We start from the raw sequence: 27,759 nt of genomic DNA, 5'->3' as shown, positions 1-27,759 counted from the left end.
AGGAATTGTACATCCCTATCTCTAATGTTCCCTCCCTTGCAGAAGACAGATTTGAAAGCTCCCCCCTCATTTTTGACCACGGTCGGGAATCACACATCGTGTATAAGCCGACAGGGTACAAATCGGTCTAGAAACTTGGGGGAGCTGAGGTTATGTATAGAAACTTAGAATGACACCGAAACGGACAAAGGAGGGAACTACTCAGCACTCAATGTTCCCCGGGTGAATCTCTGGTGGTACTATGGAGGCAGAATATTGCGACATATCCCTCTCCAGTCAGGAGTTAGGGTATGTGCAATTGGCAATCCCATTCACCTCGGCACTTGAGAAGGAGAAGGTGGTAGTAACAAAGAGTGGGAGGAGTAAAAGGTCGTTATTAGATACTTCCTTTGATGATAAGATTTATCTCGATTCTTAAGGAGTTCCTAGAGGGGTCCCCGATGAGTTCAAGGCCTGCAACCAGATTGCAGCAGGTTTTGAATCGGCCCTATTTTGGTGGGTAACGGTCAACAAGAATGTGGATTGGATAAACTATATTTTTTACAACCAGCAAAGATTCATCAATTATACTAGAGATGCGGTCAAGGGTATTTCTGAGCAACTTGATGCAACCAGCAGAATGGCCTGGGAAAACAGACTAGCCTTAGATATGATCCTAGCCGAAAAATGGGGTGTATGTGTGATGTTAGGAGGTAGCTGTTGTACCTTTATTCCAAATAATACAGCACCTGATGGGTCAATCTCTCGTGCCTTGCGAAGATTGACCACCTTGGCGGAAGAACTAGCTGAGAATTCAGGAGTGGACACATCACTCACAGGATGGCTGGAATCATGGTTTGGGAAGTGGAAAGGCGTGATAGTCTCCATCCTCACCTCCCTGATAGTGGTAGCAGGGGTGCTGACAGCAATTGGCTGTTGTATCATACCTTGTGTACGGGGGTTAACCCAGCGGGTAATTGAGACGGCCTTGGCAAAAAAAATGCCTCTAAAAGGTAATCAGGCAGAGGGACTTAACCTCTTGAACAATGAGGGGATGGATGGCCTTAAGGAATTAGCCACTATAAATGATGTCTCAGGGATGATGCGAGCGAACTGGAAGGCAACGTATGAGACAAATGCAGAAGACAACACTTAGTAGCCAAGAAGAAAAGGGGGGGATTGTAAGGTATAGGGTATAAGGTATTGCGCAGAATAAGGGAAGAGGTGTTGCTTCTGCAAAAGCTTATATTATAAAATTAGGCTGCGCATGCAAATACTAAACAGTGAGAAGCGAAAACAGGTAGAATAATCTATGACTAATAGGGCAGAGCAACTGTGTAGCAGGATGTATCTGGCATAGGAAAATAAAAGAAGCGAAAACAGGTAGAATTATCTATGACTAATAGGGCAGAGTGACCGTGTAGCGGGATGTACCAGTAACAGGAGAATAGTGTGCCAGTCTCAGGAGGGATGTGGCCAACGGATGGAATTTAGTTTGGCAGGATGATCGCACGAAGACAGCAAACTATGCCAGGATAGTCACATATAAGGAATGAGATAAATAAGAGTAAGGGGTGACAGGCTTAGAGTAATGGGAGAATTAAACAGAGGCGGAGAGAAGCTAGACAAAGGTGGAGTGAGGCTAGAGCTTGTGATAGGCTACGCGCTATAGCAAAAGTAACCAATGGGGGTGAAAGGGGAGGACCGAGAGATGAAGCTGAACGGCATAAATCAGAATGTAACCCTCAGATCGGGGTGCTTACTTGTTAGGCACCCGTTCTTACAAGTACGTATCAATAAAATTTGCTGCTTCAGAATTTGACTCGGACTGAAATTTATTAATATGTGAGTTTTGTTTCTCACATCAATCTTAATATTTTCCAAAATTTCTAGCACATCATCTTCATCAATCTTGATCTGGTCAAGACTGTATCCCAGCTCCTCAAAGTTTTCATTCACAAGTTTCCTTTTCTTGGTGAAAACCGAAGCAAAAACTCATTTAGGGCTTCCCCTATCTGCTAAGACTCCACGCACAAGTTCCCTCCACTATCCCTAATCGGCCCAACGTTCTCCCTGATCATTCTTTTATTCCTCACGTACGAGTAAAATGCATTTGGGTTCTGCCTAATCCTTCCTGCCAAGTCTTTTTTGTGCCCCCTCCTGGCTCTCCCAGTCAATTTCTGAGCTCCTTTCTAGCAAGCCTGTAATCCTCTAAAGCTGTGCTAGATCTTTGCTTCCTCCACCTTACGTAAGCTGCCTTCTTCCTTTTGACGAGAAGTTCCTCTGTTGTCATCATCCAAGGTTCCTTAATCTTACCCCTTCTTACCTGTCTCAGAGGAACAAATTTGTGCATCACTCGCAACAACTGCTCCTTAAATAGTCTCCATATGTCTGCTGTGCCCTTTCTGTGGAACAATTGCTCCCAGTCTGTACTTCCCAATTCCTGTCTGATAGCATCATAATTTCCTTTTCCCCAATTAAATATCTTCCCTCGGTAACTGCTCCTTTCACTCTCCAAGGCTATGCTAAATGTGAGGCAGTTGTGATCACTGTCACCAAAGTGCTCTCCCACTGAGAGATCTGACGACACCTGTCATGGCTCGTTGCCAAGCCAAATCCAAAATGGCCTCTCCATTCGTCAGTATGTCTTCATACTGAGTAAGGAAACCCTCCTGAACAGACCAGATAAAAAGTATTAATCAGAAATTCACCTACCACTGCCTTGAAAATGTTCAATGACCTTGCTTCAGTTGCTATCTGGAGAAGAGTTTCAAGAACTCTCAGAAAAATCTTCTCCTCACTTCTGTCTTATGTTGGAGACCCCTTAATTTTAAACTGTGTTACAATGTTTCCATGAGGTGGGCTCTCATTTGTCTAAAGTCCAAAGAATATTGGCCCAATTTATTCAGCCTTTCAAAACATAATCCCAGGCACCAAACTAGTGAACCAATGCTGTACTGCTTCCAATATAATTAAATCCATCCTTAAATATGGAGATCATATACAATCAATACAATAAGGGGGGATTGCAAAGTTAGCTGTAGCTCAACGTGTATCACTTTTCTCTCAAATCAGAAGTTTGCGTGTTTGAGACCAACTGCAGAGACCTGATCACAAAGTCCAGGCTGACAGTGAGGAAGTGCTACTGCCAAAAATGCTGCTTTTCAGATGTGCTGTTGAAACTGACATCCTGTTTTTTTTCTCTGTTGTGTGACATTAGTCAAGAAAACAGGGGCTTCTTCCATGATGTCCTGTTGAATATTTAACCCACCAACATTAGTTTTTTTTAAAAAATATGTTCTCAAGGCTGTTAAGGAAGCTTGCTGTGTGAAAACTGGTTATCTTATTTTCTACATTACAGTGTTTTAAAAAATTCTCAAGGTCAGGTTCGTAGGAGAGTAGTCTGACACAGAACAAACGACCAAGAGGCGAGTCTGCTAGAATATGAGCATTTTATTCCCCGCAGCGTCGCCACAACCAGGTCTCATACTTACAACGGGTCTGGCTTATACTCACTCTACATGTTACCGGAACTGGGAGCCGTCAGTTCTCGTAGAGCGGTTGCCAACAACCCACGCTCGGCGGTTAACCGTAACCCCGGAGCAGACTCCCGGGTCTGGCTTATACTCACTCTACATGTTACCGGAACTGGGAGCCGTCAGTTCTCGTAGAGCGGTTGCCAACAACCCACGCTCGGCGGTTAAACGTAACCCCGGAGCAGACTCACCGAACTGGAGACTTTTCCAGCTGATATACTCTTTTCCAGATATAAACATTCATGTGAACAGCAGAGCAAGGCTAAAAAACACATTCCATTCTGGTTACATACAGATAAGAAGATTCACACGGGGAGGTGTGTAATAAGATTCACACGGGACTAAGCAACACCTCTATTCCGGTTAGATTCACACATGTATTGGGACATAATTTTAACCCTTTCACCACATACAGTAATGATCAAATTTCAAGAGTACTTCATTGCCTGGGAAATGCTTTGATAGATCTTGACAAGGCTAGAGGGGCAATCTAAATACAAGTCCTGCTTATTATTTAACTGGGTGAGTTTTTCAAATATCCTTGGTAAAATTCTGCTGAACTCAACAATAATATCCTTAAAAAACTAACACCGACCTAGTTCAGAACTGCATTGTGAAAGTTACAGACTAGTCCATACACTATTTGAAAGGGCAGAAGGTCACAACAGTACTGTAAAGTGCTAACAGACCCAATAAACATACTAAGACACATTTAACATTATGAACAAACTTAATAGTCTCTTTTAAACTTACTATCTATTTGTCTCTCACACCCACCACTGCACAGAATATGATTTTGAGCTCAGTCATCAGAGAAGACCCACATTTATCAGTGTCTTCCTAAATGCCTGAAGCAGAGTCAAACAATCAGCCTGGTATCAGATGCTAACACAGCTAACCTTGAAGCAATGTGGAGGAGATTGGAGAGAACTAACTGGGCTAGGTTTATGCTAGCATCACTGATTCAAAGTATTCTTTTTACTTCTTGTATTCAGAAGAGAAAGCAAAATGAAACAAATATAGCTGGCATCCTTCCATCTGCATACGATAAAATAATCAAGTTCATTGAAGATGGGGACAGCTTCACATGGCACACATTTGGTGTTGACTGAAAGGGCCAATGTGTGAGAGGCAGAATCTGTCACAAGTGCAGTATTTAAAGTGGTAAAAAGGTGACATTTGGGCTGTTGTTTTCAGTGTTGTTACCTGTTGCCCAGTCATGATAGTCATACTATTGTTACAGCCCAGTAAAAGGCCCTTCAGCCTATCAAGCCTGTGCCAGTTAAAAACAAGCATTGAACTTCCCTACCTCCTGGGATCAGGGGAACATGCCCCCACACTGGGGCAATGTACTTTTTCTATTGGGACAGAGTGATCTCTTTCATTCTTTTGCTTAATATGATCACCACTGCTCAGACCCCAGCATTTGTTAACTGTCCCTATTTGCCTCAAGAATTTAATTTCAGAGGGCATCTAAGAGTCAACCAGAGCAGCTGTGGGTCTGCAACCATGTGTAGGCCAGACCAGGTAAGGACGGCAGAGTTCCTTCCTCGAAGGGCATTAGTGCCCAACTTTTTCACACAGAGAGTGGTACATGTATGGAATGAGCTGCCAGAGGGAGTGGTGGAGGCTGATACAATTACAACATTTAAAAGGCATCTGGATGGGAATACAAATAAGGAGGGCAGAGAGGGATATCGGCCAAGGACAAAAGGGTAACTAGGGAGAGAATAGGACCCCTCAAAGATTAGCAAGGTGGCCTTTGTGTGGAGCCACAGAAAATGGGGGAGATACTAAATGAATATTTTGCATTAGTATTTACTGTGGAAAAGGATATGGAAGATATAGACTGTAGGGAAATAGATGGTGACATCTTGCAAAATGTCCAGATTACAGAGGAGGAAGTGCTGGATGTCTTGAAATGCATGAAGGTGAATAAACCCCCAGGACCTGATCAGGTGTACCCTAGAACTCTGTGGGAAGCTACAGAAGTGATTGCTGGGCCTCTTGCTGAGGGACAGGATGTACATGTATTTGGAAAAAGGCAAGGACTGATTAGGGATAGTCAACATGGCTTTGTCCGTGGGAAATTATGCCTCACAAACTTGATTGAGTTTTTTGAAGAAGTAACAAAGACGATTGATGAGGGCAGAGCAGTAGATGTGATCTATATGGACTTCAGTAAGGCGTTCGACAAGGCTCCCCATGGGAGACTGATTAGCAAGGTTAGATCTCATGGGATACAGGGAGAACTAGCCATTTGGATACAGAACTGATTCAAAGGTAGAAGACAGAGGGTGGTGGTGGAGGGTTGTTTTTTCAGACTGGAGGCCTGTGACCAGTGGAGTGCCACAAGGATCGGTGCTAGGTCCTCTACTTTTTGTCATTTGCATAAATGATTTGGATGCGAGCAAAAGAGGTACAAGTTAGTAAGTTTGCAGATGTCACCAAAATTGGAGGTGTAGTGGACAGCGAAGAAGGTTACCTCAGATTACAACAGGATCTGGACCAGATGGGCCAAGAAGTGGCAGGTGGAGTTTAATTCAGATAAATGCGAGGTGCTGCATTTTGGGAAAGCAAATCTTAGCAGACTTATACACTTAATGGTAAGGTCCTAGGGAGTGTTGCTGAACAAAGAGACCTTGGAGTGCAAGTTCATACCTCCTTGAAAGTGGAGTCACAGGTAGATAGGATAGTGAAGGCAGCGTTTGGTATGCTTTCCTTTATTGGTCAGAGTATTGAGTAGAGGAGGTCATGTTGCGGCTGTACAGGACATTGGTTAGGCCACAGTTGGAATATTGCGTGCAATTCTGGTCTCCTTCCTATCGGAAAGATGTTGTGAAACTTGAAAGGGTTCAGAAAAGATTTACAAGGATGTTGCCAGGGTTGGAAGATTTGAGCTATAGGGAGAGGCTGAACAGGCTGGGGCTGTTTTCCTTGGAGTGTCGGAGCTGAGGGGCAACCTTATAGAGGTTTACAAAATTATGAGGGGCATGGATTGGATATATAGACAAATAGACTATTCCCTGGGGTGGGGGAGTCCAGAACTAGAGGGCATAGGTTTAGGGTAAGAGGGGAAAGATATAAAAGAGACCTAAGGGACAACTTTTTCACGCAGAGGGTGGTACGTGTATGGAATGAGCTGCGAGAGGATGTGGTGGAGGCTGGTTCAATTGCAACATTTAAGAGGCACTTGGATGGGTATATGAATAGGAAGGGTTTGGAAGGATATGGGCCGGCAGCTGGCAGGTGGGACTAGATTGGGTTGAGATATCTGGTTGGCATGGAGAGATTGGACCGAAGGGTCTGTTTCCGTGCTGTACATCGATATGACTCTAAGTGCTGGCAAATGGGACTAGACTAATTTAGGATAGCTGGTTGGCATAGACGAGTTGGACTGAAGTGTCTGCTTCTGTGCTGTACATCTCTATGACTATTCTAATCCTATTTTCCAGCACTTTGCCCATCGCCTGTCTGCTATGGCATCACAACCTGCATCTAAGTATTTCTTAGATGTTGAAGATTTGTGCCTCTACCACCTTCGCAAGCAGTGTTATTATTTAAGGTATAAATGAACCAATTGCATACTGACAAAATGTGGCTACTATTTAAGATTATTAGTTCAGCATTGATGCATAAGTTACTGAATTTATGAATTTAGCTTGTTTAATTTATGAAATCTTTACTTGTGACCTCATGTATAGGGGCTTAGAAATGTGAGGAAAAGTTTTCTTTACACAGAGGATGGCAAGAATATGGAACCCAGACATTGTTCATGACAGACACATTCTGATCTACAGGGGACAATGTTGTTTCCTTCATCACTGACTAGTGTTCCCCAGGTGCAAAAATGGACGCCTGAATACTTTCCATCATATTTGCAAACATCCTTGAAGCAGAGGTCTGAACACCATAGAATTGATCTTCGTCTGGGGTGCTAGCCCCATAAGGTTAGCGCATCAGCACAGTTAATGTTGACAGCACTTCCATCGGGTAAAAGACAGAGGAGGTGAAGAATTTAGAAGTTGCTATTGGCAAAAGATTAAAAGATTAAACTAGCCCAAGTCAGTTTATGGGCAATTTCCAATAGCCAATCCACTTAACTTGCACATCTTTGGACTGAGAGAGGAAACTGGAGCACCCGGAGGAACCCACGCAGACGCGGGGAGAATGTCTATGTGCAAACTCCACATCGACAACTGTCCCAGGCTGAAATCGAACACTGATCCCTGGAACTGTGAGGCAGCAATGCTATCTACTGAGCCACCGTGCCCTCCAACAAGTTGGAACACAATGCAGTACAACATAAAATAGCTGTTCTTAAGTAGGAGGACACACATGTGTCAGATCTTAAAAATTAATTTTAATACAGCCCTATGTGGGATTGTATTCATAAGTATGAGTGTTCAGAAGTTGGATGTTCATTAATCAGGCTCGGCCTGGAACTACAGCGGACAATTTAGTCATTTGTACTTTTTTGGTGGAGCTTAGTATGTGCAAATTGGTTGCCATGTTTACTACATTACACTTCTGGAGTAGTTCAAGTCTATTAAACAATTTGGGATGTCCTGATGTTGCGACAGTTGCTTTTTGCCTGGTCATTTAGTAGCCATTCTAGAAATTTGCCTGCTGAAGGGAACAGAATTAGGGCTTGCCAGACAATGACAGTCCCCATTCTGCAATGCACTACATAATGGCACGTGCTTCTCTAGTTATGAATACTTAGCCATGTCTACAAGATCTTGAAGTGTAACAAGCTGCCTAGGGGTTATTCATTCCCTATTTAGGCAGAACCTCAGGCAAGAGATATGAAAATCAGCAAGTGGAAGAAACAGGTACATTTATTTACACAAATAACAGAAACTGTGTTAAAAATAAGATTGTTTCCAAACAGTTTAAAGTAAGCCATCTGGAAATTCTTCTGGTTTAAAATGCAAACCAGACACCATAAAGCCAACATAAATAGATGTGCCTTTTTTTCACCCAGCTCTAAATTAGCCTTATGATGGACTGGTTTTAACATTTAAGGTTGTAAATAGAGTTCAATATCAAACAAATTAAATACTTTAACTTAAGTTGCAATATTTGTCTTGTGCTTTGGCAACTATTTAGTTTTGGTTCTAACAGAAACTTCTCTGGCATTCGTTTCCCATTTTTGGGCCAGTTTTGTCGTATTACGCCCATAGGTGTTAGCGAGTTTTGAGAAGATTTGTAGCTCAGGTTGAGGTTCTAGATGTACGTTTGCTCATTGAGGTGGATGGTTGATTTTCAGACGTTTCGTCACCATACTAGGGTAACATCTTCAGTGAGCCTCCGAACAAAGCCTCGTCCAGAAACGTCTCTTTCCCTTCCTCACAATTACTGTTCCTTTCTCCTACCATCAATTTTCATTTTGCTCCACTTGGACACTGAGATGTCTGATCTTTTCCAGTGACTGGGAGAAAGTGAGGTCTGCAGATGTTGGAGAGTCAAAAACTGGATAATCACAGCAGGTCAGGCAGCATCTGAGGAACAGAAGAGTCGATGTTGCAGGCATAAGCCCTTCATCAGGAATGGGGGAGGGGGCCTTGCTGTGAGATAAATATGAGGGTGGGGGATGGGGCTTTGGCAGGGCGGGGAAGGTAGCTGGGAAGGTGATAGGTGGATGCAGGTGGGAGGGGCGGGCTGATGGTGATAGGTTGGTGGGGACGGTGGAGCGGACAGGTGGGAAAGAAGATGGAACAGGTCAAGAGGGTAGTGCCAAATCAATGCTCACATTTGTGGGAGCTTGGTGTGCACAAATTGGCTGCTATGTTCCCTACATTACAACACTTGAGTGCATTTTAAAACTTCTTGCGCATACATCCTCAGATCCCAAAAAGGTGCTATATAGATCAGTTTGAGACAGATAATTTATTTTTGTTAAAAAGAGGTCTGAGGGGATATGGGCTAAAGAGTGATTTATAGAATTGGACCACAGATTGACTGTGATCGCGGTGAATGGCAAATCAGGCTTGTGGGGTATAGATAAGGTCTTTTCCCCAGGGTAGAGAAGTCTAAAACTAGAGGATACAGACTTAAGGTGAGAAGGGAAAAATTTAAAAAGGACTAGAGAGTCAACTTTTTGACACAGCGAATGGTGCATGTATGGAATGAATTGCCACAGAAAGTGGTAGAGGTGGGTGCAATTACAATATTTAAAAGACATTTGGACAGGTGCATGAATAGCAAAAATTTAGAGGGATATGGACCAAATGCAGGCAAATACAATACGATAGAATACAATACAGTACAGGAACAGACCCTTCAGCCCACCAAGCATGTGCCGATTCCTAATCTTGATTTAGACCTGCTACGTATTGCCCATACTCAGTTTCTATCCCTCTGTCTCCCATTCATATGTCTATCAAGACATGCCTTAAACATTACTAATGTGCCTGCTTCCACCATGTCCACTGGCAGTGTGTTCCAGGCACTCACCACTTTCTCTGTGAAAAACATTCCCCAAACTTCTCCCCTAAACTTTCCCTCTCACCTTGAACCTGTGCTCTCTTGTAGTTGACCTTTCTACGCCATGCTCACTGTAGATGTTACCTGGTATGGTTACGAAACATCTGAAAATGGACCTTCCAGCTGAGTCAGCAAATTTACATCTAGAACCTCAATCTGAGCTACAAATCTTCTCAAAACTTGCTAATGCCTCTCATAATTTTGTTGACCTCTATCAGGTTGACCCTTAGCCTCCGTCTTTTCAATGAAAACAATCTGAGTTTATTCAACTTCTCCTCCGAACTAAAACTCTTCAGACCAGGCAACATCCTGGTAAACCTTCTCTGCACCTTCTCCAAAGCATCCAAGTCCTTCTGGTAGTGCAGTCATCAGAACTACACGCAATATTCCACATGTGGCCCAACTAAAGTTACATACATCTGTAACAAAACTGGCCCAACACTTAAAGGTTTATGGTTGGCATGTTTATAGTTAAGGAGAAAGTGAGGACTGCAGATAGACAGGCAGGAAGCTGGAAGAACACAGCAAGCCAGGCAGCATCAGGTAGTAGAGAAGTCAACATTTTGGCAGTCCTTAAGAAGGATTACACCCAAAACATCAACTTCTCCACCTCCTGGTACTGCTTAGCTTGCTGTGTTCTTCCAGCCTCCTGCCTGTCTACTTTGGATTCCAGTATCTGCAGGTTCTTTTGTCTCTAACCATGATTGACTGGCAGAGCAGACTCAATGGGCTGAATGGTCTAATTTCTGCTCCTATGTCTTATGACCTAGGTGATATTCTGGGTACCTGGGTTCAACTTGAATGCAATTTAAAAATATTAAGGTTCCAACAACAAACATGAAGCAGTTGCTGAGAGAAAACAAATCTAGCTCACTAATGGCCTTTAGGGAAGGAAATCTGCCAACCAGCCCAGATCTGAAGAAGGGTTACACCCGAAATATTGACTTCTCCACCTCCTGTTGCTGCCTGGCTTGGCATGTTCGTCCAGCCTCCTGCCTGTCTACTTTGGATTCCAGCGTCTGCAGTTTTTTTTACTCTAACTAATCCAGTCTGGCCTACTTGTGAGTCCAGAGCCATTGCCATGTGGTTGACTCTGCAATTAGGGATGGACAATTAATGCCTGTGCAGTGACTCCCACATCCCATGAATGAATAAAAGAAACAGCAAAAAATTCAATCGTCGGCCTACAGCTCAAACAAATTTACTAATTACAATCCTCTTTTCCCACCACTTATATTAAAAAAAATTAAAATAAAGCAGCTAATATCTTCTGTGGGTTTCATTCCCCTCCTTCGTGAAAGAAAGAGAATAAGCATTTAATGAACTTTTCGACTAACTTTCACCATTACCTCAATTCCCTGGGCCAGTTGCTAACCAACGGTTACTAGGGCAACGGCCGCTCTTGCTCCCTCCCGTCGAATCCTTTGCTCGTGCCTGGCTCTTTGAGCGCGGTGCAGGACGGGACGTTGGAAGATTCTTCCTGACTTGCCTGTTCCTCCAAACGCCCCCAATCTATGTTTACTTCTAGCCGGCTCGGGCGTGTTGGGAAGCAGGGGTGCGGAGAGGAAGCTAGCGTTGCTCGTCGGGATAGCGGAGGACTGCGCGGAGTCCTCCGACACTAAGATGGCGGCGGTCGCCTCTAAGCCCAATTTCGCCGTTGTCTGTTCTTTCCTAGAGCGCTATGGCGCCTCGTTGGAACTGCCCGAATTCACCTTCCCCGAGCTGGAAGAAGCGCTGGAAAACAAAAAATCTGGTAAGGCCGAAATAAATTACCTAAGAGAAGACCGAATAAGCTGATGTTTGAGATGAAATGCTGTTAATAAAGCAGAGACGGGATCATCTAGCATCCCCCATGTCTATTATGTGTGGTAACCACGCATGGGTTTAGAATCAAAACTAGCCCAATCCTCTCTCCTCTTTTGACTCGTACATGGCCAACGAACCAAATAATCTCCAACAATTTTTCGAATGACACAAAAATCAACAATCAATTGCCAAAATATCAAGCGCCTTTTAATACCACGCATGCGCCTGCATCACTTGAGACTTCCTGTTAAAAGTAAGAAAAGAATGAAAATATTTCTCACCTTTACTTTTTCCATCTCTTACTTTTAAGCCATTTTCATCCTCAATCGCCCCCTCGTTTTTAATCCCTGTTTTCCCCCTTCCCTTTCTATTTTCTAAATTCTCTTCCAAATATCCTTGTTTCTTTTGTCGTTTTTTCGTTTTTTTAAAAAGGATTCCACATTAGTGTTTTTGCTCCTTTTGTATAAATTTTCATAATTCTGTTTCAAATATGAAACACGAGCATCTCATTTGGAATTTTAAGGTGGTTTTGTGTGTTTGCAAGTTTTTGATTTTTCACTTTCTCACTTGAAGCTCAGCTAAATCAAATGAGAGTTTGAGGTTGGTGTAAAAGGTGCATTGAAATATAACTGCATTATTGTAGGGAAACGATTTAATTCCATGTATTTAAATAATTGTTTCTTATAATAGACCAGATGTTCTTGTTTAAGTTTTGAAATACCCAGTTTTGCTCCATTAACAAAAACAGAACATGCTGGATGTACTGAGGAAAATCACTTGACATGAACGTTAACTCTGATTTCTCTCCACAGCTGCTGCTAGACTTGCTGAGCTTTTCCAACAATTTCTATTTTTACTTCTAGATGTTCTCAGCAGGTTGGGTAACACCTTTTGGAGAGAAAAACAACGTTAATGTTTTTGGTTGGTCACCTTCCATTGATTCAAGGCAGTGTGTGTGGTGCTGGGAAAGCACAGCAGGTCAGACAGCATCTGAGGAGCTGGAGAATTGACTTTTTGGGCAAAAGCCCTTCATCTGTCCTCACTTCCTACTAATCAATTCAAGGCAGTCAATACCAAATAACTTTATTCTGATAAAGACTTTATTGGAAGCATAGATTATTTGAGTACAAATGCTGACTGATTTGATGCGTATTTGTCGAATTTTCTCTTATAAACAGGATTCAGGGTATTAAAAGGCACTTGAAATTTTGCGATTGACTAATTTTCAGTCCATTTAGAAATGCAGCACTGTTGAATAATTATTAAACTGGATTGTTAACTTTCTTCCTCTCCCTGTAGATGCTAGGCAGAAGTGGGTACTGCAGATGCTTGAAATCAATCTCGATTAGAGTAGTGCTGGAAAAGCACAGCAGGTCAGACAGCATCCAAGGAGCAGGAAAATCGATGTTTCGGGCAAAAGCCCTTCATCAGCCCTTCATCCTGATGAAGGGCTTTTGCCCGAAATATCGACCTCCCTGTAGATGCTGCCATGTTCTGATATTTCTGATTTCTGGCATCTACAGAGTTTTGTTCTTTGTGACAGTTGCAAACTGTTCATACCTTTTTTTTGCTTTTGGAAATGACAGTGACTGTGCTGTGGTTGTATGCTGGCAATTTCACATGAACTTTTAGCTGAGTATATTAGGTAATGTGCCTGAAGTGGCAGATGCTTGTGCTCATAATGGTTATTGCTCAGTGAATATTTCTTGTTGAACTGCATGGTCTGGTTCTTTGTAAGTCAGGTTGGTGAATCTAGATCTTAAATTCACATGGTCTGTCATGAGTTAGCATGATCTTAGAACATAGAAAAGTACAGCACAGAACAGCCCTTTGGCCCCTGATGTTGGCTGCTGCATGAGGCTAGGAAGGGGAAGAAAACTGACAGTGTTCTTGTTAGAAGTCCAGTATCTGTTTGCTGGAAAATATGTATGAGGACAGGATTGGGCTGTGCACAAGGTTGTTCTCCGATGAATAGATTGTCGATCACTGACTCAGATCATGTCGGAAGATGACAGCTTGTTTGAGGTTCCAGAAACTTCTGACACTTACATGTGACACTTTACTTCACAAAACATATATCAGATATAAGATTAGTAGGTGGAAATATATTACAAGTTGGGAAACATGATGATATAAGACACAGCTGAACAGGAAGATTTAGGCATCTGGTTGCATGCTAGAAAAATCTATCTTATAGATCCAAACAAAACATGATCAGAGATACAATGGGGCAAAAGAGTTCATCGGGTTTAGAATATGGAAGCAGGGGAATGCCACGGCAATTGTCTAAATCGATGATCAAACCTCACTTAATAAGAACAGAAAACAAAAGAAACAGTAAACAAGTTAGCATCCATAACCCTTCCTTTCTGAAGTCTTTTTAAGATACAAATATATTTGCAGCATTTTCAGACCATTAATTTTTCTTGACTTTTTGAATTAGAATATTTGACAGTTCATTGCAAGAAATATATGTTGTGCACAAAGAAAGTCGAGTGACAACTTCTTCATACTCCTAGACATGAAGGATCGAAATGAGGAAAGACTGGGAAAACTTGGTTGTCATTCCCTATTGTAATTTCTGCATTGGTTCTCCGAAGGAACAGTTTATCTAGAACCACTGCCCTTCCTTTTTGCCCTGCACACTTTCACTTGACAAATAGTGATCCAATTTCCTTTTGAAAATCTTAACTCAGGCTTGAAGGGTTAATGGGTGGAGTGGGAGTTCAGGGCTACTTGGATTGCTCAACAGAAGATTGGCATGGGCTGAATGGCCTCCTCATGGTTAAGACTTTTGAGACGAGCATGTGTATTGGTTTAATTGAGATATTTTAGTTAACGAAAGGAGTTGACAGGGTAAATAACAGTGCAATGTTTCTCTAGCAAAATATGTAATTGTGGAATACAGGTTAAATCAGTTTAATGCATTACAGCAATGAATACATTATAAAAGTACTTCATTGACTGCAACAGACTTTAAAAGATGCTGTGGTTGTAAAAATGCTTCGTAAATGCAAACTTGCCTTTATTTAAAAAAAACACAATTGCAGGAAAAGTTCCTTTACTTCCAGGACTGTATCCAGTTCAAAGAATGTTCACGAGGTTAATCCCTAGTATGGAAAGTTTGTCTTAAAAGCAAAGGTTAAACAAGTTGGATGCTACTCATTGGAATTTAGAAGAATGTAAGGTGATGTCATTGAAACATGTAACATTCTTAGGGGTCTTGATGTGGTGAATGCTAAGATGATGATGTGCTGAAGGGGCAGAAAGCATAGTCTCAGAATTAGAGCACCAAGACTGATTTGAGGAATTTCATCTCTGAGAGTTGTCTTTGGAGAACTTTGTGACTGACGGCTATGAGTCAGTCCTTGCGTATATTTAAGGCTGAGAATAGGTAGATTCTTGATCAGTAGGGGAATCTAGGATTATGGGGAAAATGGACGTGAGGAATGCTGAATAATCACAGTCCTATTGAATGGTAGAGCAGACTTGAGGGGCCAAATGTTCTTGTTTCTTATCATCTTGTAATAAAGTAAAATTAATTGATTCCAGGCCATTGATTCAAAATTTAAACAATGACTTTGAAGCAGGATATGGATATCCATTTGGGAAGCTGTGTAATTAGGGACATGATGATGTGATCGTGGAAGGAAATTAAAAACAAGAGTTTCTATCGTTACCAAAATGCCAGAATGATTGTGATGTTAGAGAACATTGAGAAATACATAACATCATAATGAAGCATCCCCAGTATTTATAAGAAGGCAGGAAGAAGGGCTTATGCCCGAAACGTCGATTCTCCTGTTCCTTGGATGCTGCCTGACCTGCTGCGCTTTTCCAGCAACACATTTTCAGCTCTGATCTCCAGCATCTGCAGTCCTCACTTTCTCCAGGAAGAAAAGTTTGCATAGAATCGTAATTTTTTTTCATGTTTGTGCAGTCTGTTTATTATAGAATGTTTATCTGCAAGTCATCATCCTTGCCTTATTGTTTCTGAAATTCTAAACCTTCATTATTATCTCAATTTCATTAATTCTTTAGTTGCATCTAAGATATTTTTCAATGAACTCACTCAATTATGCAGAAAAAGTGTGACCAAGACACTTTGCAGATGCTGTAGCACACAGCTTTTATGTGAATGAAGAAATGCTGAAGCCATTCTGTGACTAGCTTCAAACTGATCTGAGCTGTATCACAGGAGGCGATTTGTTTTCTTAATACTCTTTCCAAACATGACAATTATGTAGTCATCTGAGTAACTAGTTATATTTTTTAAAATATCTATTGTTTCAGTTGGTGTGTGAATGCATCCTTTCTCACTTCGCTCCAGATATATAGAAGTACTGATCAGTATGTTTTAATACAATGGTAGAGCAGGCATAAGAGGCTTAATTGGCTACTCCTGTATGTGCAAAAGACATGATGCTGAATTTCCTTTGCACCTCCTTTTCCCTGCCTCCACTTCCCATTCAATCTTCAACTCCTGTATCATGTTGGTGCAAGGTTCAGAGGAATCAAGAAGGGCAGATGACACCGTTTAATCATCTACTCACATGACACCACAATGTAGATCTTTCTCCTTGCAGTGGCCACTGAATGGTAAACAGAACTTGCATTTGTAATGGCCTGCACTGTTACTGCAGCTGAGTGCAGTCTACCAGGACAGTATGGGAATCAGTTCTGATCTGCATCGTGCAATTACAACACAACATTACCATTGGCGCATTTGCAAAAAAAAACTGATGTTGAGCTCTGTCATATGTATACTATGTAGGAATAAATTTGCACTCTTGTCCTGCTCACATCACCATGTTCACAAACATTCACTCCCTTTACCATGGACAAACTAGCAGCAGTCATGTGTGCCAACTACAAGATCCACTGCAGAAATTTGCTGAGGCTTGCTAAACAGCACCTTCTGAACCTGTGCCCACTGCTATCTAGAAAGATGAGGGCAATAAATACCCAGAAATGCCCTGCAAGTTTGTCTTCAAGCCAATCCCCATCCTGACTTCAAACATATTGCTGATCCTTCACTGTCATTGGGTCATACTCTGGGAACACTCTGCCCAACAGCATTACGGATGTATCTGCACCATGGACTTGGGTTCATTCATTGATTTATGCCCAGCCAATGAAACCTACGTCCTATGAATTAATTTTAAAACAATGAATCCAACATATTGATGTAAATTATAAAAGGTTGAGGCAGCAGCGCTGATCTTTGTGGCGCACCATTTGTTATGTCCTGTTAACCACAAAAGAACGGCTTATGCTTGATTTTTGTTTCCTGTTACCTAACCAGTCTTCTATCCATGCCATTATGTTACCCCCCTACTTTTTATTTTCCACAATAGTCTTTGTGGCATGTTCTCAAACAACTTCTGTAGATCTAGGCATAGTGGTTATGAAGGTGGAGGCAGAGCATAGAAAAGTTTCAGAAGGTAATTCCAGCTCTTTTGAAGCTTTGCTGGTAAAGACAAACTATCATAATGGTTGTATGAAAGATGTTGAAGATGCAAGAAACCAGAATTGGAGGAATGCAGAAGTTCTCTTGAAGTGCAACATATGAGAATGTTATAAATAGGAAAGGGTAAGGTCATGGTCAGATTTAAACACCTGGATGAGAATTTTTAAATCATGGCTCTGCTGGACTGAGAGACAACATGGCTCTGCTGTAGAAGTGGTTTTAAAAAATGTAGCACTAAAGTAAAACTGAAATTTGGAATGACCTTCATCACCGGACTCTGTGTTAACTCTGCTTTCTCCCCACAGGTGCTGCCAGACCTGCTGGAGTTTCACTCGTAATTTCTGTTTTTGTTTCAGATCTCCAGCATCCACAGTTCTATGTTTAATTATGCCACAAAATTAATAAGATATGCTTTAAAGCAATAGTTTAAGGGCTTTTTTAGCTAATCGTGCATTAATACTGGCACCAGGATTGATGAAGTGAAGGGATAGAAATAAGTTAAAAATACTTGATAAAGGAAGAAGTTTTAAGGGGCATAAATATTACAATTTTAAATGTTGCTTGGGATAATACAATGAGGATTCATAAGCTTGCACACGTTCACTCCAGTAACCTGTTCCTCTTTAATATCGATAGCAAATCCCAATTTATTTCAAGTAAATTTTCTGTCATAGTTACCACCTAATTAATCCAATGTTAAATGTTAGGACAATGTGTACATGGAAAAGGAGATGCAGTGTAATGTAATGAAGCATGATTGTGAGGTGACTGCTTTGCTTTTTTTGATTGTGTACAGGTCGTTCTCATACATGCTGATTTAGTTCTTGGCGAAGCTGTACTTAAATATAACAATTTTAACTCACTGGAAGAATTCCTACACCCCTAGCTCAGATGAACAGGAGTTGATTATAAAAGATTACAGCTATCTTGTTGTGGTTCTTCACTGATTAGCTCTATTACAGGCAAACGTTGATTTTACTTATTCCTTGACATTCTCAAACTACAAAGGGACACAAAGCTTTCAATGTTCAAGGATTGCTCCAATGTTTGGAGATCTCTATCTTTTCTTTACCTCTCCTGAGTTGACAGCGAATGGTCACTATTTCATTGGCCCACTGAAATTCTTTGTTATCTTGAGTCAAATAAAACATTAGGCTATAGATCTGATGAATTGCCTGATGGTGTGCAGTACAAAGTGAGCGGGAATTTGGAAAATGTGCAAATGTTCCATAGTTTGAAGTGAGTGTTTTACATTTCAGGGCAAAAAAAACCCAAAGCTCCCCTCCCCCCTTTTCTCTCCTGAAGGCAGTGATTAATGTCATTCTGTTAGAAAATAACTTTGAGCTATGTCACTCTTGAGTCCTTGTTTATATGAAGGCTGTTGTTTGAAGATGTGAGAAATTCCTTCAGGTCAAATTTCACCTAGACATGTTTATGTGGTCTTTCATCTGTTGCAAAAATGCATCAACCAACTACACTGCGTTTTTAAATTCTGTATCTGAACACTGAAGACTTGGAGTGCCTTCGTAATTAGAAATTGTTTTGTTTACATTGTAGTGTACATATATTATATTTCCAATCTGGAAATTCTGTCTATTTGGGATCCATAAGGAGGTGTATTGTATTATCAAGGTGCTGGATTCAATGCTGTGATGAATTGTTTGCGTATGAAGAATAAGTTGTTAATTTCTGATACCTGACTCATAAGAAAAATGCAGAATATGATTTGCTAATCAGCTTTCCCAGTTTCTTATTTCCCAAAAGCAAGTCTAGACATCAAATAATATTTCTATGTTTTGAGCTGTGCACTCCTAACAATACATTTTACCTCCATGTGAATCTCAAAACAGGATCCTAGAAACGTATTTGCAACATGAGGCAAAAAACCTCCACTGGATGATGGAGGTTTGATTCAACTTAGTAAGTAGGATATAAACTGGATTATGACTGGTAAGAGCAGACTTTGAAGAGGGTGAAGAACAATAGAAAGCTCATCTGATTGGAAAGAAGCCATAAAAGAACTTGGGCAGTGAATCCTGCAGTTTCTTGGCCCAATTCCTTCACCTGCAACAAATGGAGCAGAGACTGCCATGCCAGAGGGGACTCCTGAACCAAACCAGTTATCTAGATAGAAACCCTACATTCTCACTGGCTGTGCGAAGTTGTTAAACTGTAACACATTGCATGAAGTTGTTAAAGTGCTGCCATTCTGGAGTAGAGTGGTGCTGGAAAAGCACAGCAGTTCAGGCAGCATCCGAGGAGCAGAACCTGTTCTTAAAGATAACCATTTAAAGCAAAGTATTTGGAATATAATTTACAATACTGCTTTCCATATTATAAGAAGGATGTGGGAATACTGGAGACTAAAATAGAGACATCAGAATTGTGAGATTATAAACCACCACTGACATACTGCCAAGAAAACTGTACAAGATGAAGCATCGGCAGACTTTTGAGCCAAAGATCTACCTTCAGGCAGAGCGCATGCAAATGGATAAATCCATCAGGAATGGATGAATCGATTGGGTCTTTTTTTTTTTTTGAAAGTTGAAGGTGTCCTAAGAGGAGCCATTACAATTATGCAATAGAGTCATGGAGATGTACAGCACGGAAACAAACCCTTGAATCCAACTCGTCCAGGCCGACCAGATATTCCAACCCAATCTAGTCCCACCTGCTAGCACCCGGCCCATATCCCTTCAAACCCTTCCTATCCATGTACCCATCCAAATGCCTCTTAAATGTTGCAATTGTACCAGCCTCCACCACTTCCTCTGGCAGCTCATTCCATACCCGTACCACCCTCTGCGTGAAAAAGTTACCCCTTAGGTCTCTTTTATATCTTTCCCCTCTCACCCTAAACCTATGCCCTCTAGTTCTGGACTCCCTGACACCAGGGAAAAGACTTTGCCTATTTACCCTATATGTCCCTCATAATTTTGTAAACCTCTATAAGGTCACCCCTCAGCCTCCGACGTTCCAGGAAAAACAGCCCCAGCCTGTTCAGCCTCTCCGTATAGCTCAAATTCTCCAACCCTGGCAACATCCCTGTAAATCTTTTCTGAACCCTTTAAAGTTTCACGACATCTTTCCAATAGGAAGGAGACCAGAATTGCACACAATATTCCAATGTCCTGTACCGCTGCGACATGACCTCCCAACTCTTGTATTCCATAGTCTGACCAATAAAGGAAAGCATACCAAACGTCGTCTTCACTATCCTATCTACCTGCAACTCCACTTTCAAGGAGCTATGAACCTGCACTCCAAGGTCTCTTTGTTCAGCAACACTCCCTAGGACCTTACTATTAAGTGTAAAAGTCCTGCTAAGATTTGCTTTCCCAAAATGCAGCACCTCGCACTTATCTGAATTAACGAGGTAAAAACAATGACTGCAGATGCTGGAAACGAGATTCTGGATTAGTGGTGCTGGAAGAGCACAGTAGTTCAGGCAGCATCCAAGGAGCTTCGAAATCGACGTTTCGGGCAAAAGCCCTTCATCAGGAATAAAGGGAGTGAGCCTGAAGTGTGGAGAGATAAGCTAGAGGAGAGTGGGGGTGGGGAGAAAGTAGCATAGAGTACAATGGGTGAGTGGGGGAGGGGATGAAGGTGATAGGTCAGGGAGGAGAGGGTGGAGTGGATAGGTGGAAAAGGGGATAGGCAGGTAGGACAAGTCCGGACAAGTCATGGGGACAGTGCTGAGCTGGAAGTTTAGAACTAGGGTGAGGTGGGGGTAGGGGAAGTGAGGAAACTGTTGAAGTCCACATTGATGCCCTGGGGTTGAAGTGTTCCGAGGCGGAAGATGAGGCGTTCTTCCTCCAGGCGTCTGGTGGTGAGGGAGCAGCGGTGAAGGAGGCCCAGGACCTCCATGTCCTCGGCAGAGTGGGAGGGGGAGTTGAAATGTTGGGCCACGGGGCAGTGTGGTTGATTGGTGCGGGAGTCCCGGAGATGTTCCCTAAAGCGCTCTGCTAGGAGGCGCCCAGTCTCCCCAATGTAGAGGAGACCGCATCGGGAGCAACGGGTACAATAAATGATATTAGTGGATGTGCAAGTAAAACTTTGGATGTGGAAGGCTCCTTTAGGGCCTTGGATAGAGGTGAGGGAGGAGGTGTGGGCGCAGGTTTTACAGTTCCTGCGGTGGCAGGGGAAAGTGCCAGGATGGGAGGGTGGGTTGTAGGGGGGCGTGGACCTGACCAGGTAGTCACAGAGGGAACGGTCTTTGCGGAAGGCGGAAAGGGGTGGGGAGGGAAATATATCCCTGGTGGTGGGGTCTGTTTGGAGGTAGCGGAAATGTCGGCGGATGATTTGGTTTATGTGAAGGTTGGTAGGGTGGGAGGTGAGCACCAGGGGCGTTCTGTCCTTGTTACGGTTGGAGGGGTGGGAACTGAGGGCGGAGGTGTGGGATGTAGACGAGATGCGTTGGAGGGCATCTTTAACCACGTGGGAAGGCAAATGTCAACTCAAGGACACCTCTTCCTACTGCCCCCTCGACCTTGACCCCACCCCCCATCGCCAAACCATCATCTCCCAGACCATACAGAACCTCATCACCTCAGGAGATCTCCCACCCACAGCTTCCAACCACATAGTCTAGGAACCCGCACTGCCTGGTTCTACCTCCTTCCCAAGATCCACAAGCCTGACCACCCTGGCTGACCCATTGTCTCAGCATGCTCCTGCCCCACTGAACTCATCTCTACCTACCTCGACACTGTCCTATCCCCCCTAGTCCAGGAACTCCCCACATACGTTCAAGACACCACCCACACCCTCCACCTCCTCCAAGACTTCCGTTTCCCCGGCCCCCAACGCCTCATCTTCACCATGGATATCCAATCCCTCTACACCTCCATCCACCATGACCAGGGCCTCCAAGCCCTCCGTTTTTTCCTCTCCAGATGTCCCAACAGTACCCTTCCACCGACACACTCATTCGTTTGGCTGAACTGGTCCTCCACCTTAACAATTTCTCCTTTGAATCCTCCCACTTCCTCCAGACCAAAGGGGTAGCCATGGGCACACCTATGGGCCCCAGCTATGCCTTCTCTTTGTTGGCTACGTAGAGCGGTTGATCTTCTGTAATTACACCGGCACTACTCCCCATCTCTTCCTCTGCTACATTGATGACTGTATTGGCGCCACCTCGTGCTCCCGCGAGGAGGTTGAGCAATTCATCAACTTCACCAACACATTCCACCCTGACCTTAAATTTACCTGGACCATCTCTGACACCTCCCTCCCCTTCCTGGACCTCTCCATCTCCATTAACGACGACCGACTTGACACTGCCATTTTTTACAAACCCACCGACTCCCACAGCTACCTGGATTACACCTCTTCCCACCCTACTTCTTGCAAAAATGCCATCCCGTATTCCCAATTCCTCCGCCTCTGCCGTATCTGCTCCCAGGAGGACCAGTTCCACCACAGAACACACCAGATGGACTCCTTCCCTTCCCACGTGGTTAAAGATGCCCTCCAACGCATCTCGTCTACATCCCGCACCTCCGCCCTCAGACCCTACCCCTCCAACCGTAACAAGGACAGAACGCCCCTGGTGCTCATCTTCCACCCTACCAACCTTCGCATAAACCAAATCATCCGCCGACATTTCCGCTACCTCCAAACAGACCCCACCACCAGCGATATATTTCCCTCCCCACCCCTTTCTGCCTTCCGCAAAGGCCGTTCCCCGTGACTACCTGGTCAGGTCCACGCCCCCCTTCAACCCACCCTCCCATCCTGGCACTTTCCCCTGCCACCGCAGGAACTGTAAAACCTGCGCCCACACCTCCTCCCTCACCTCTAACCAAGGCCCTAAAGGAGCCTTCCACATCCATCAAAGTTTTACTTGCACATCCACTAATATCATGTATTGTATCCGTTGCTCCCGATGCGGTCTCCTCTACATTGGGAGATTGGGCGCCTCCTAGCAGGGCACTTTAGGAACATCTCTGGGACACCCACACCAATCAACCACACCGCCCCGTGGCCCAACACTTCAACTCCCATCCCACTCTGCCGAGGACATGGAGGTCCTGGGCCTCCTTCACCACTGCTCCCTCACCACCAGACGCCTGGAGGAAGAACGCCTCATCTTCTGCTTCGGAACACTTCAACCCCAGGGCATCAATGTGGACTTCAACAGTTTCCTCACTTCCCCTACCCCCACCTCACCCTAGTTCTAAACTTCCAGCTCAGCACTGTCCCCATGACTTGTCCGGACTTGTCCTACCTGCCTATCTCCTTTTCCACCTATCCACTCCACCCTCTCCTCCCTGACCTATCACCTTCATCCCCTCCCCCACTCACCCATTGTACTCTATGCTACTTTCTCCCCACCCCCACCCTCCTCTAGCTTATCTCTTCACGCTTCAGGCTCACTCCCATTATTCCTGATGAAGGGCTTTTGCCCGAAACGTCAATTTCGAAGCTCCTTGGATGCTGCCTGAACTGCTGTGCTCTTTCAGCACCACTAATAAGAATCCCTTATCTGAATTTGGCCCATCTGGTCCAGATCCTGTTGTAATCTGAGGTAACCCTCTTCGCTGTCCACTACACTTCCAATTTTGCTGTTGTCTGCAAACTTACTAACTGTACCTGTTATTCTTGCATCCAAATCATTTATGTAAATGACAAAACGTAGAGGACCCAGCACTGATCCTTGTGGCACTCCACTGGTCACAGGCTTGCAGTCTGAAAAGCAAACCTCCACCACCACCCTCTGTCTTCTACCTTTTGAGCCAGTTCTGTATCCAAATAGCTAGTTCTCCCTGTTTTCCATGAGATCTAGCCATGTTAATCAGTCTCCCATGGGGAACCTTGTCGAAAGCCTTACTGAAGTCCATATAGATCACATCTACTGCTCTGCCCTCATCAATCCTCTTTGTTACTTCTTCAAAAAACACAATCAAGTTTGTGAGACATGATTTCCCACGCACAACGCCATGTTGACTATCCCTAACCAGTCCTTGCCTTAATTGGTTTGTTTTGATTTCACAACCATCGAGGTATTCTTTGCACTTTTGGGAAAGCTATGAATCAAAGACAATGAAAATGCTCAAGGACCCTTCTGCAAGATCTCCTCAGGGACTGGTTCTGTGCCTAATCATCATCTGACGCTTCAACAATAACCTTACCTCCATCGTAATATCAAAAGTGGGAATGTTTGCTGATAATTGCATATGTTCAACACCATTCAAACTCTTCAGGTACTGACACAGTCCATGTTCAAATGCAGTGAGACCTGGATAATATCCAGGTTACAGCTGACCAGTGGCAAGTAACATTTGGGCACACAATTGCCAGACAATGACCATCTTTGACCATGGTTCTTTGACATTCTGTGACATTACCATTGTTGAATCCCCCACTCAGCATCCTGGGGACTGCAATTGACCAGAAATGGGGGTTAGAGGCTAAGAATCCTGCGGGAAGTAACCTGCCTCCAGATTCCTGTCCACCATCTACAAGACACAAGCGAGCAATGTTATTGTAGTGAATCCATGGAATCCTTTCACAGCAGAGAAGGGAGGGCTCTTGAGACTGGGTTGTTAATTACATTCAAAGTTGAAATAGATTTCTAATCAGTAATGGAATCAAATATACGGAGGTGAGGCAACAAAGTGGAGTTTTGCTTTATTAGATCAGCTGTAATCTCATTTGGATGGCAGAGCAGACTTGAGCGAACTGGCTATTTTGTTTCCTACATCTTATGGTACTGTGCAAGATGCACTGCAAAAATTCACTTAAACAATGCATCCAATCCCACGGCCCCTACCATATGGAAGGATAAGGGCAGCAGATTCATGAGAGCACTACCACCTGCAGTTCCCCTCCAAGACTTTCACCATCCTAACTTGGAAGTATGTCACTGTCTTTTCACTATTGCTGGGTTATATTAAGTAGATCTCTTCCTAATAGCATTGTAGGTTTATCCATACTTGGTTCAAAAAGGCAGCTTGCCACCACCTTCTGAAGGATAATCCGAGATGGCCAGCCAATGATGCCCACATTCTATGAATGAATAGAAAAATAACCATTTGCCAAAATTATAAGAGGAATTTAAAAGAAACCTCTTTACCCAGAGAGAGTTGACAATATGGAACTTGTTACCTTTTAAAAAAAACTGGTTGAGGTGCATAGTTTGGATGCATTTAAGTGGAGTTTACATAAGCGTAAGAGAGTGAGGAGAATAGAGGGTGATGCTGATAGTTAGAGTGGCAGCTGTTCACCCCATAAGATGACAGTTTGCACTCTTTTGGTCAACGCTGTTTTAAACATCGAGTGGCTCAGGACCCCAGTCTGGAATGGCCATCTCTACAGCAGCTAAAGATTGTCAAGGTTTTCTCTGGGCCCTCTCTTGAGTCAGATTAGTTTTTTGATCACTGACAACTGTCTCTCATGCCCGCAGTCTTCAAATCTCACTTGTAGTGGAGGTATGGCGCCCAGCTGGTCAGAACCCAGTGACCAGCTCAGTGCACTTTGGATCTGTGGATATATAATTGTTAATCTGATTATCATTGGTTTAACAATGAATGCATGCTAATGGAATTAGTACTTGCCAAGAACTCTGAATTGGCCAACTTGTCTTGCCAAGAGATGCTGAGGATATGAGTGAGACATCAAAGTTGGGAATTGTTCATTCTTTTTTCTCCACTTGGCGTTTGTTGTCTTGATCTCAACACTGCTGGGGCATGTGATGAAAATGCATGAAGTGGAACATGAACATTAGTCCTATCCACAGGGATCATGTACCTTATTTGTGCTGTATTCATTTATGAGATAGGGCTTAGAGAATGATCAGACCATCACTTTTTTTTGGATTGCTGAAGCAAAAAAGCTAGCACAAATATAAAAGGCCAGTTGGCCTGTACAGTAAACTTAGCGAGTTTTGAGAAGATTTGTAGCTCAGGTTGAGGTTCTGGATGTAGGTTTGCTGACTGAGCTGGAAGGTTCATTTCCAGACATTTCGTCACCATACTAGGGCCTCCAGGAGAAGCACTGTTGATAATTCCTGCTTTCTATTTGTGTTTGGGTTTCTTTGGGTTGGTGATATCATTTCCTGTGGTGATGGCATTTCCTGCTCTTTTTCTCTGGGTTAGTAGATGGGGTCTAATTCAATGTGTTTGTTGATAGAGTTCCGGTTGGAATGTCATGCTTTCTTGGAATTCTCATGCGTATCTGTGTTTGGCTTGTCCTAGGATGGATGTGTTGTCCCATTCGAAGTGGTGTCCTTCCTCATCTGTATGTAAGAATACCAGTGAGAGAGGGTCATATTGTTTTGTGGCTAGTTGGTGTTCATGTGTCCTGGTGGCTAGTTTTTTGCCTGTTTGTCCAATGTAGTGTCTGTTACAGTGCTTGCGTGATATTTTGTAAGTAACATTAGTTTTGCTTATTGTCTGTATAGGGTCTTTCAAGTTCATTAGCTGCTGTTTTAGTGTGTCGGTGGGCAACCCTAGGACAAGCCAAAAAGAGACACGCACAAGAATTCCTAGAAGCATAGCATTACAACCGGAACTCTATCAATAAACATATAGTTAGGTCCCATCTGCCACCCCCTGAGAAAAAGAAACTGGAAGTGACATCACCACATGAAATGATGTCGCCACAGGAAATGACATCACCAACCCAAACATATAAATAGAAAGTAGGAGTTATCAACAGTGCTTTGCCTGGAGGCCTACTGAAGATGTTACCTAGTAGGGTGACAAAATGCCTGGAAATGAACCTTCCAGCCCAGCGAGCAAACTTACATCCTGTACAGTAAACTGCTTAGGACTGTGCTTTGTAAGGCATTTATTTCTGTAATTTCTAAAATATTGTATCAGTAAAATAATCATCCTCAGGGTTATCCTTGTTCTACAATACACCAGTTGCCATTGTAAGATGCAGCCTACAATCTGGTTAGCATCATTTTCTTGTTACCAAATGTCTGTGTGATACAACCAGAGACTTTGCAGCATATGGTATATTCTGCCGACAGTGAAATTATCCATTCTAGTTCCTTCTTTCTGGTGCTTTCATGTATCTTTTGTCTGCTTCCCTTTGTACTGATGTTATGGTCTCTACCTCAGTAGCTATATTAGGTCATAACAGTTTGAAAAATTCCAAGTATCAACTTGACTCAGTGGTGGTACCCTCGATTCCCTGATTAAAAAGAAGCATGGCATCACTCCTTATTTTAGGATGAATTGTATAATTGAGGCAGACAATAGAGTACAGTCAGAAGATGAGCTCTTAAAGTTTCAGTCAAAAAGGCCTCGAAGTATCAATTATGAGTAACTTAAATGGAGGTCATCCATTTCTACTTGGAATGGATTGGAGTGAAATTGTAGAAGTGATAGTTTGATGGAACAAGCTCTGACCAATTGTGTTTGGATGCTTGGAAAACCCCTGTGTCTTGATAGCATTTCCTGCCAAGAATAGCAAAGATAAAAATGAGAGGGAACTTTCCTGGACCCCACCTTGATCAACAGT

At 43.1% G+C, this 27,759-nt stretch overlaps 2 protein-coding genes across 4 annotated transcripts in view; one reads left to right on the top strand and one right to left on the bottom strand.

Annotated features, from left to right (window-relative positions):
• aamdc (adipogenesis associated, Mth938 domain containing) overlaps window positions 1-11,481 on the bottom strand; it is a 49,504-nt gene extending 38,023 nt beyond the window's left edge. For both annotated transcript variants that reach the window (XR_015757499.1, XM_043692492.2), the window contains exon 1: window positions 11,354-11,481. The gene's annotated coding sequence lies outside the window, so the exon portion shown is untranslated. The remainder of the gene's footprint in view (window positions 1-11,353) is intronic.
• Window positions 11,482-11,491: 10 nt separating this feature from the next.
• rsf1a (remodeling and spacing factor 1a) overlaps window positions 11,492-27,759 on the top strand; it is a 110,749-nt gene continuing 94,481 nt past the window's right edge. The window contains exon 1 of one of the 2 annotated variants that reach the window (XM_043692490.2): window positions 11,492-11,757. In XM_043692490.2, coding sequence (XP_043548425.2) covers window positions 11,628-11,757 — 130 coding nt within the window. In that variant the 5' untranslated portion in view covers window positions 11,492-11,627. The remainder of the gene's footprint in view (window positions 11,758-27,759) is intronic. The other variant, XM_043692489.2, reaches the window with a different exon arrangement.

This window comes from Chiloscyllium plagiosum, unplaced genomic scaffold (genome assembly GCF_037043375.1).
Source record: "Chiloscyllium plagiosum isolate Xiang-an unplaced genomic scaffold, Cpla_swu_hap1 HiC_scaffold_6, whole genome shotgun sequence".
Lineage (NCBI taxonomy): Eukaryota > Metazoa > Chordata > Chondrichthyes > Orectolobiformes > Hemiscylliidae > Chiloscyllium > Chiloscyllium plagiosum.
The sequence above is the reverse complement of the archived record's forward strand: the minus strand, read 5'-3'. Positions and strand labels throughout refer to the sequence as shown.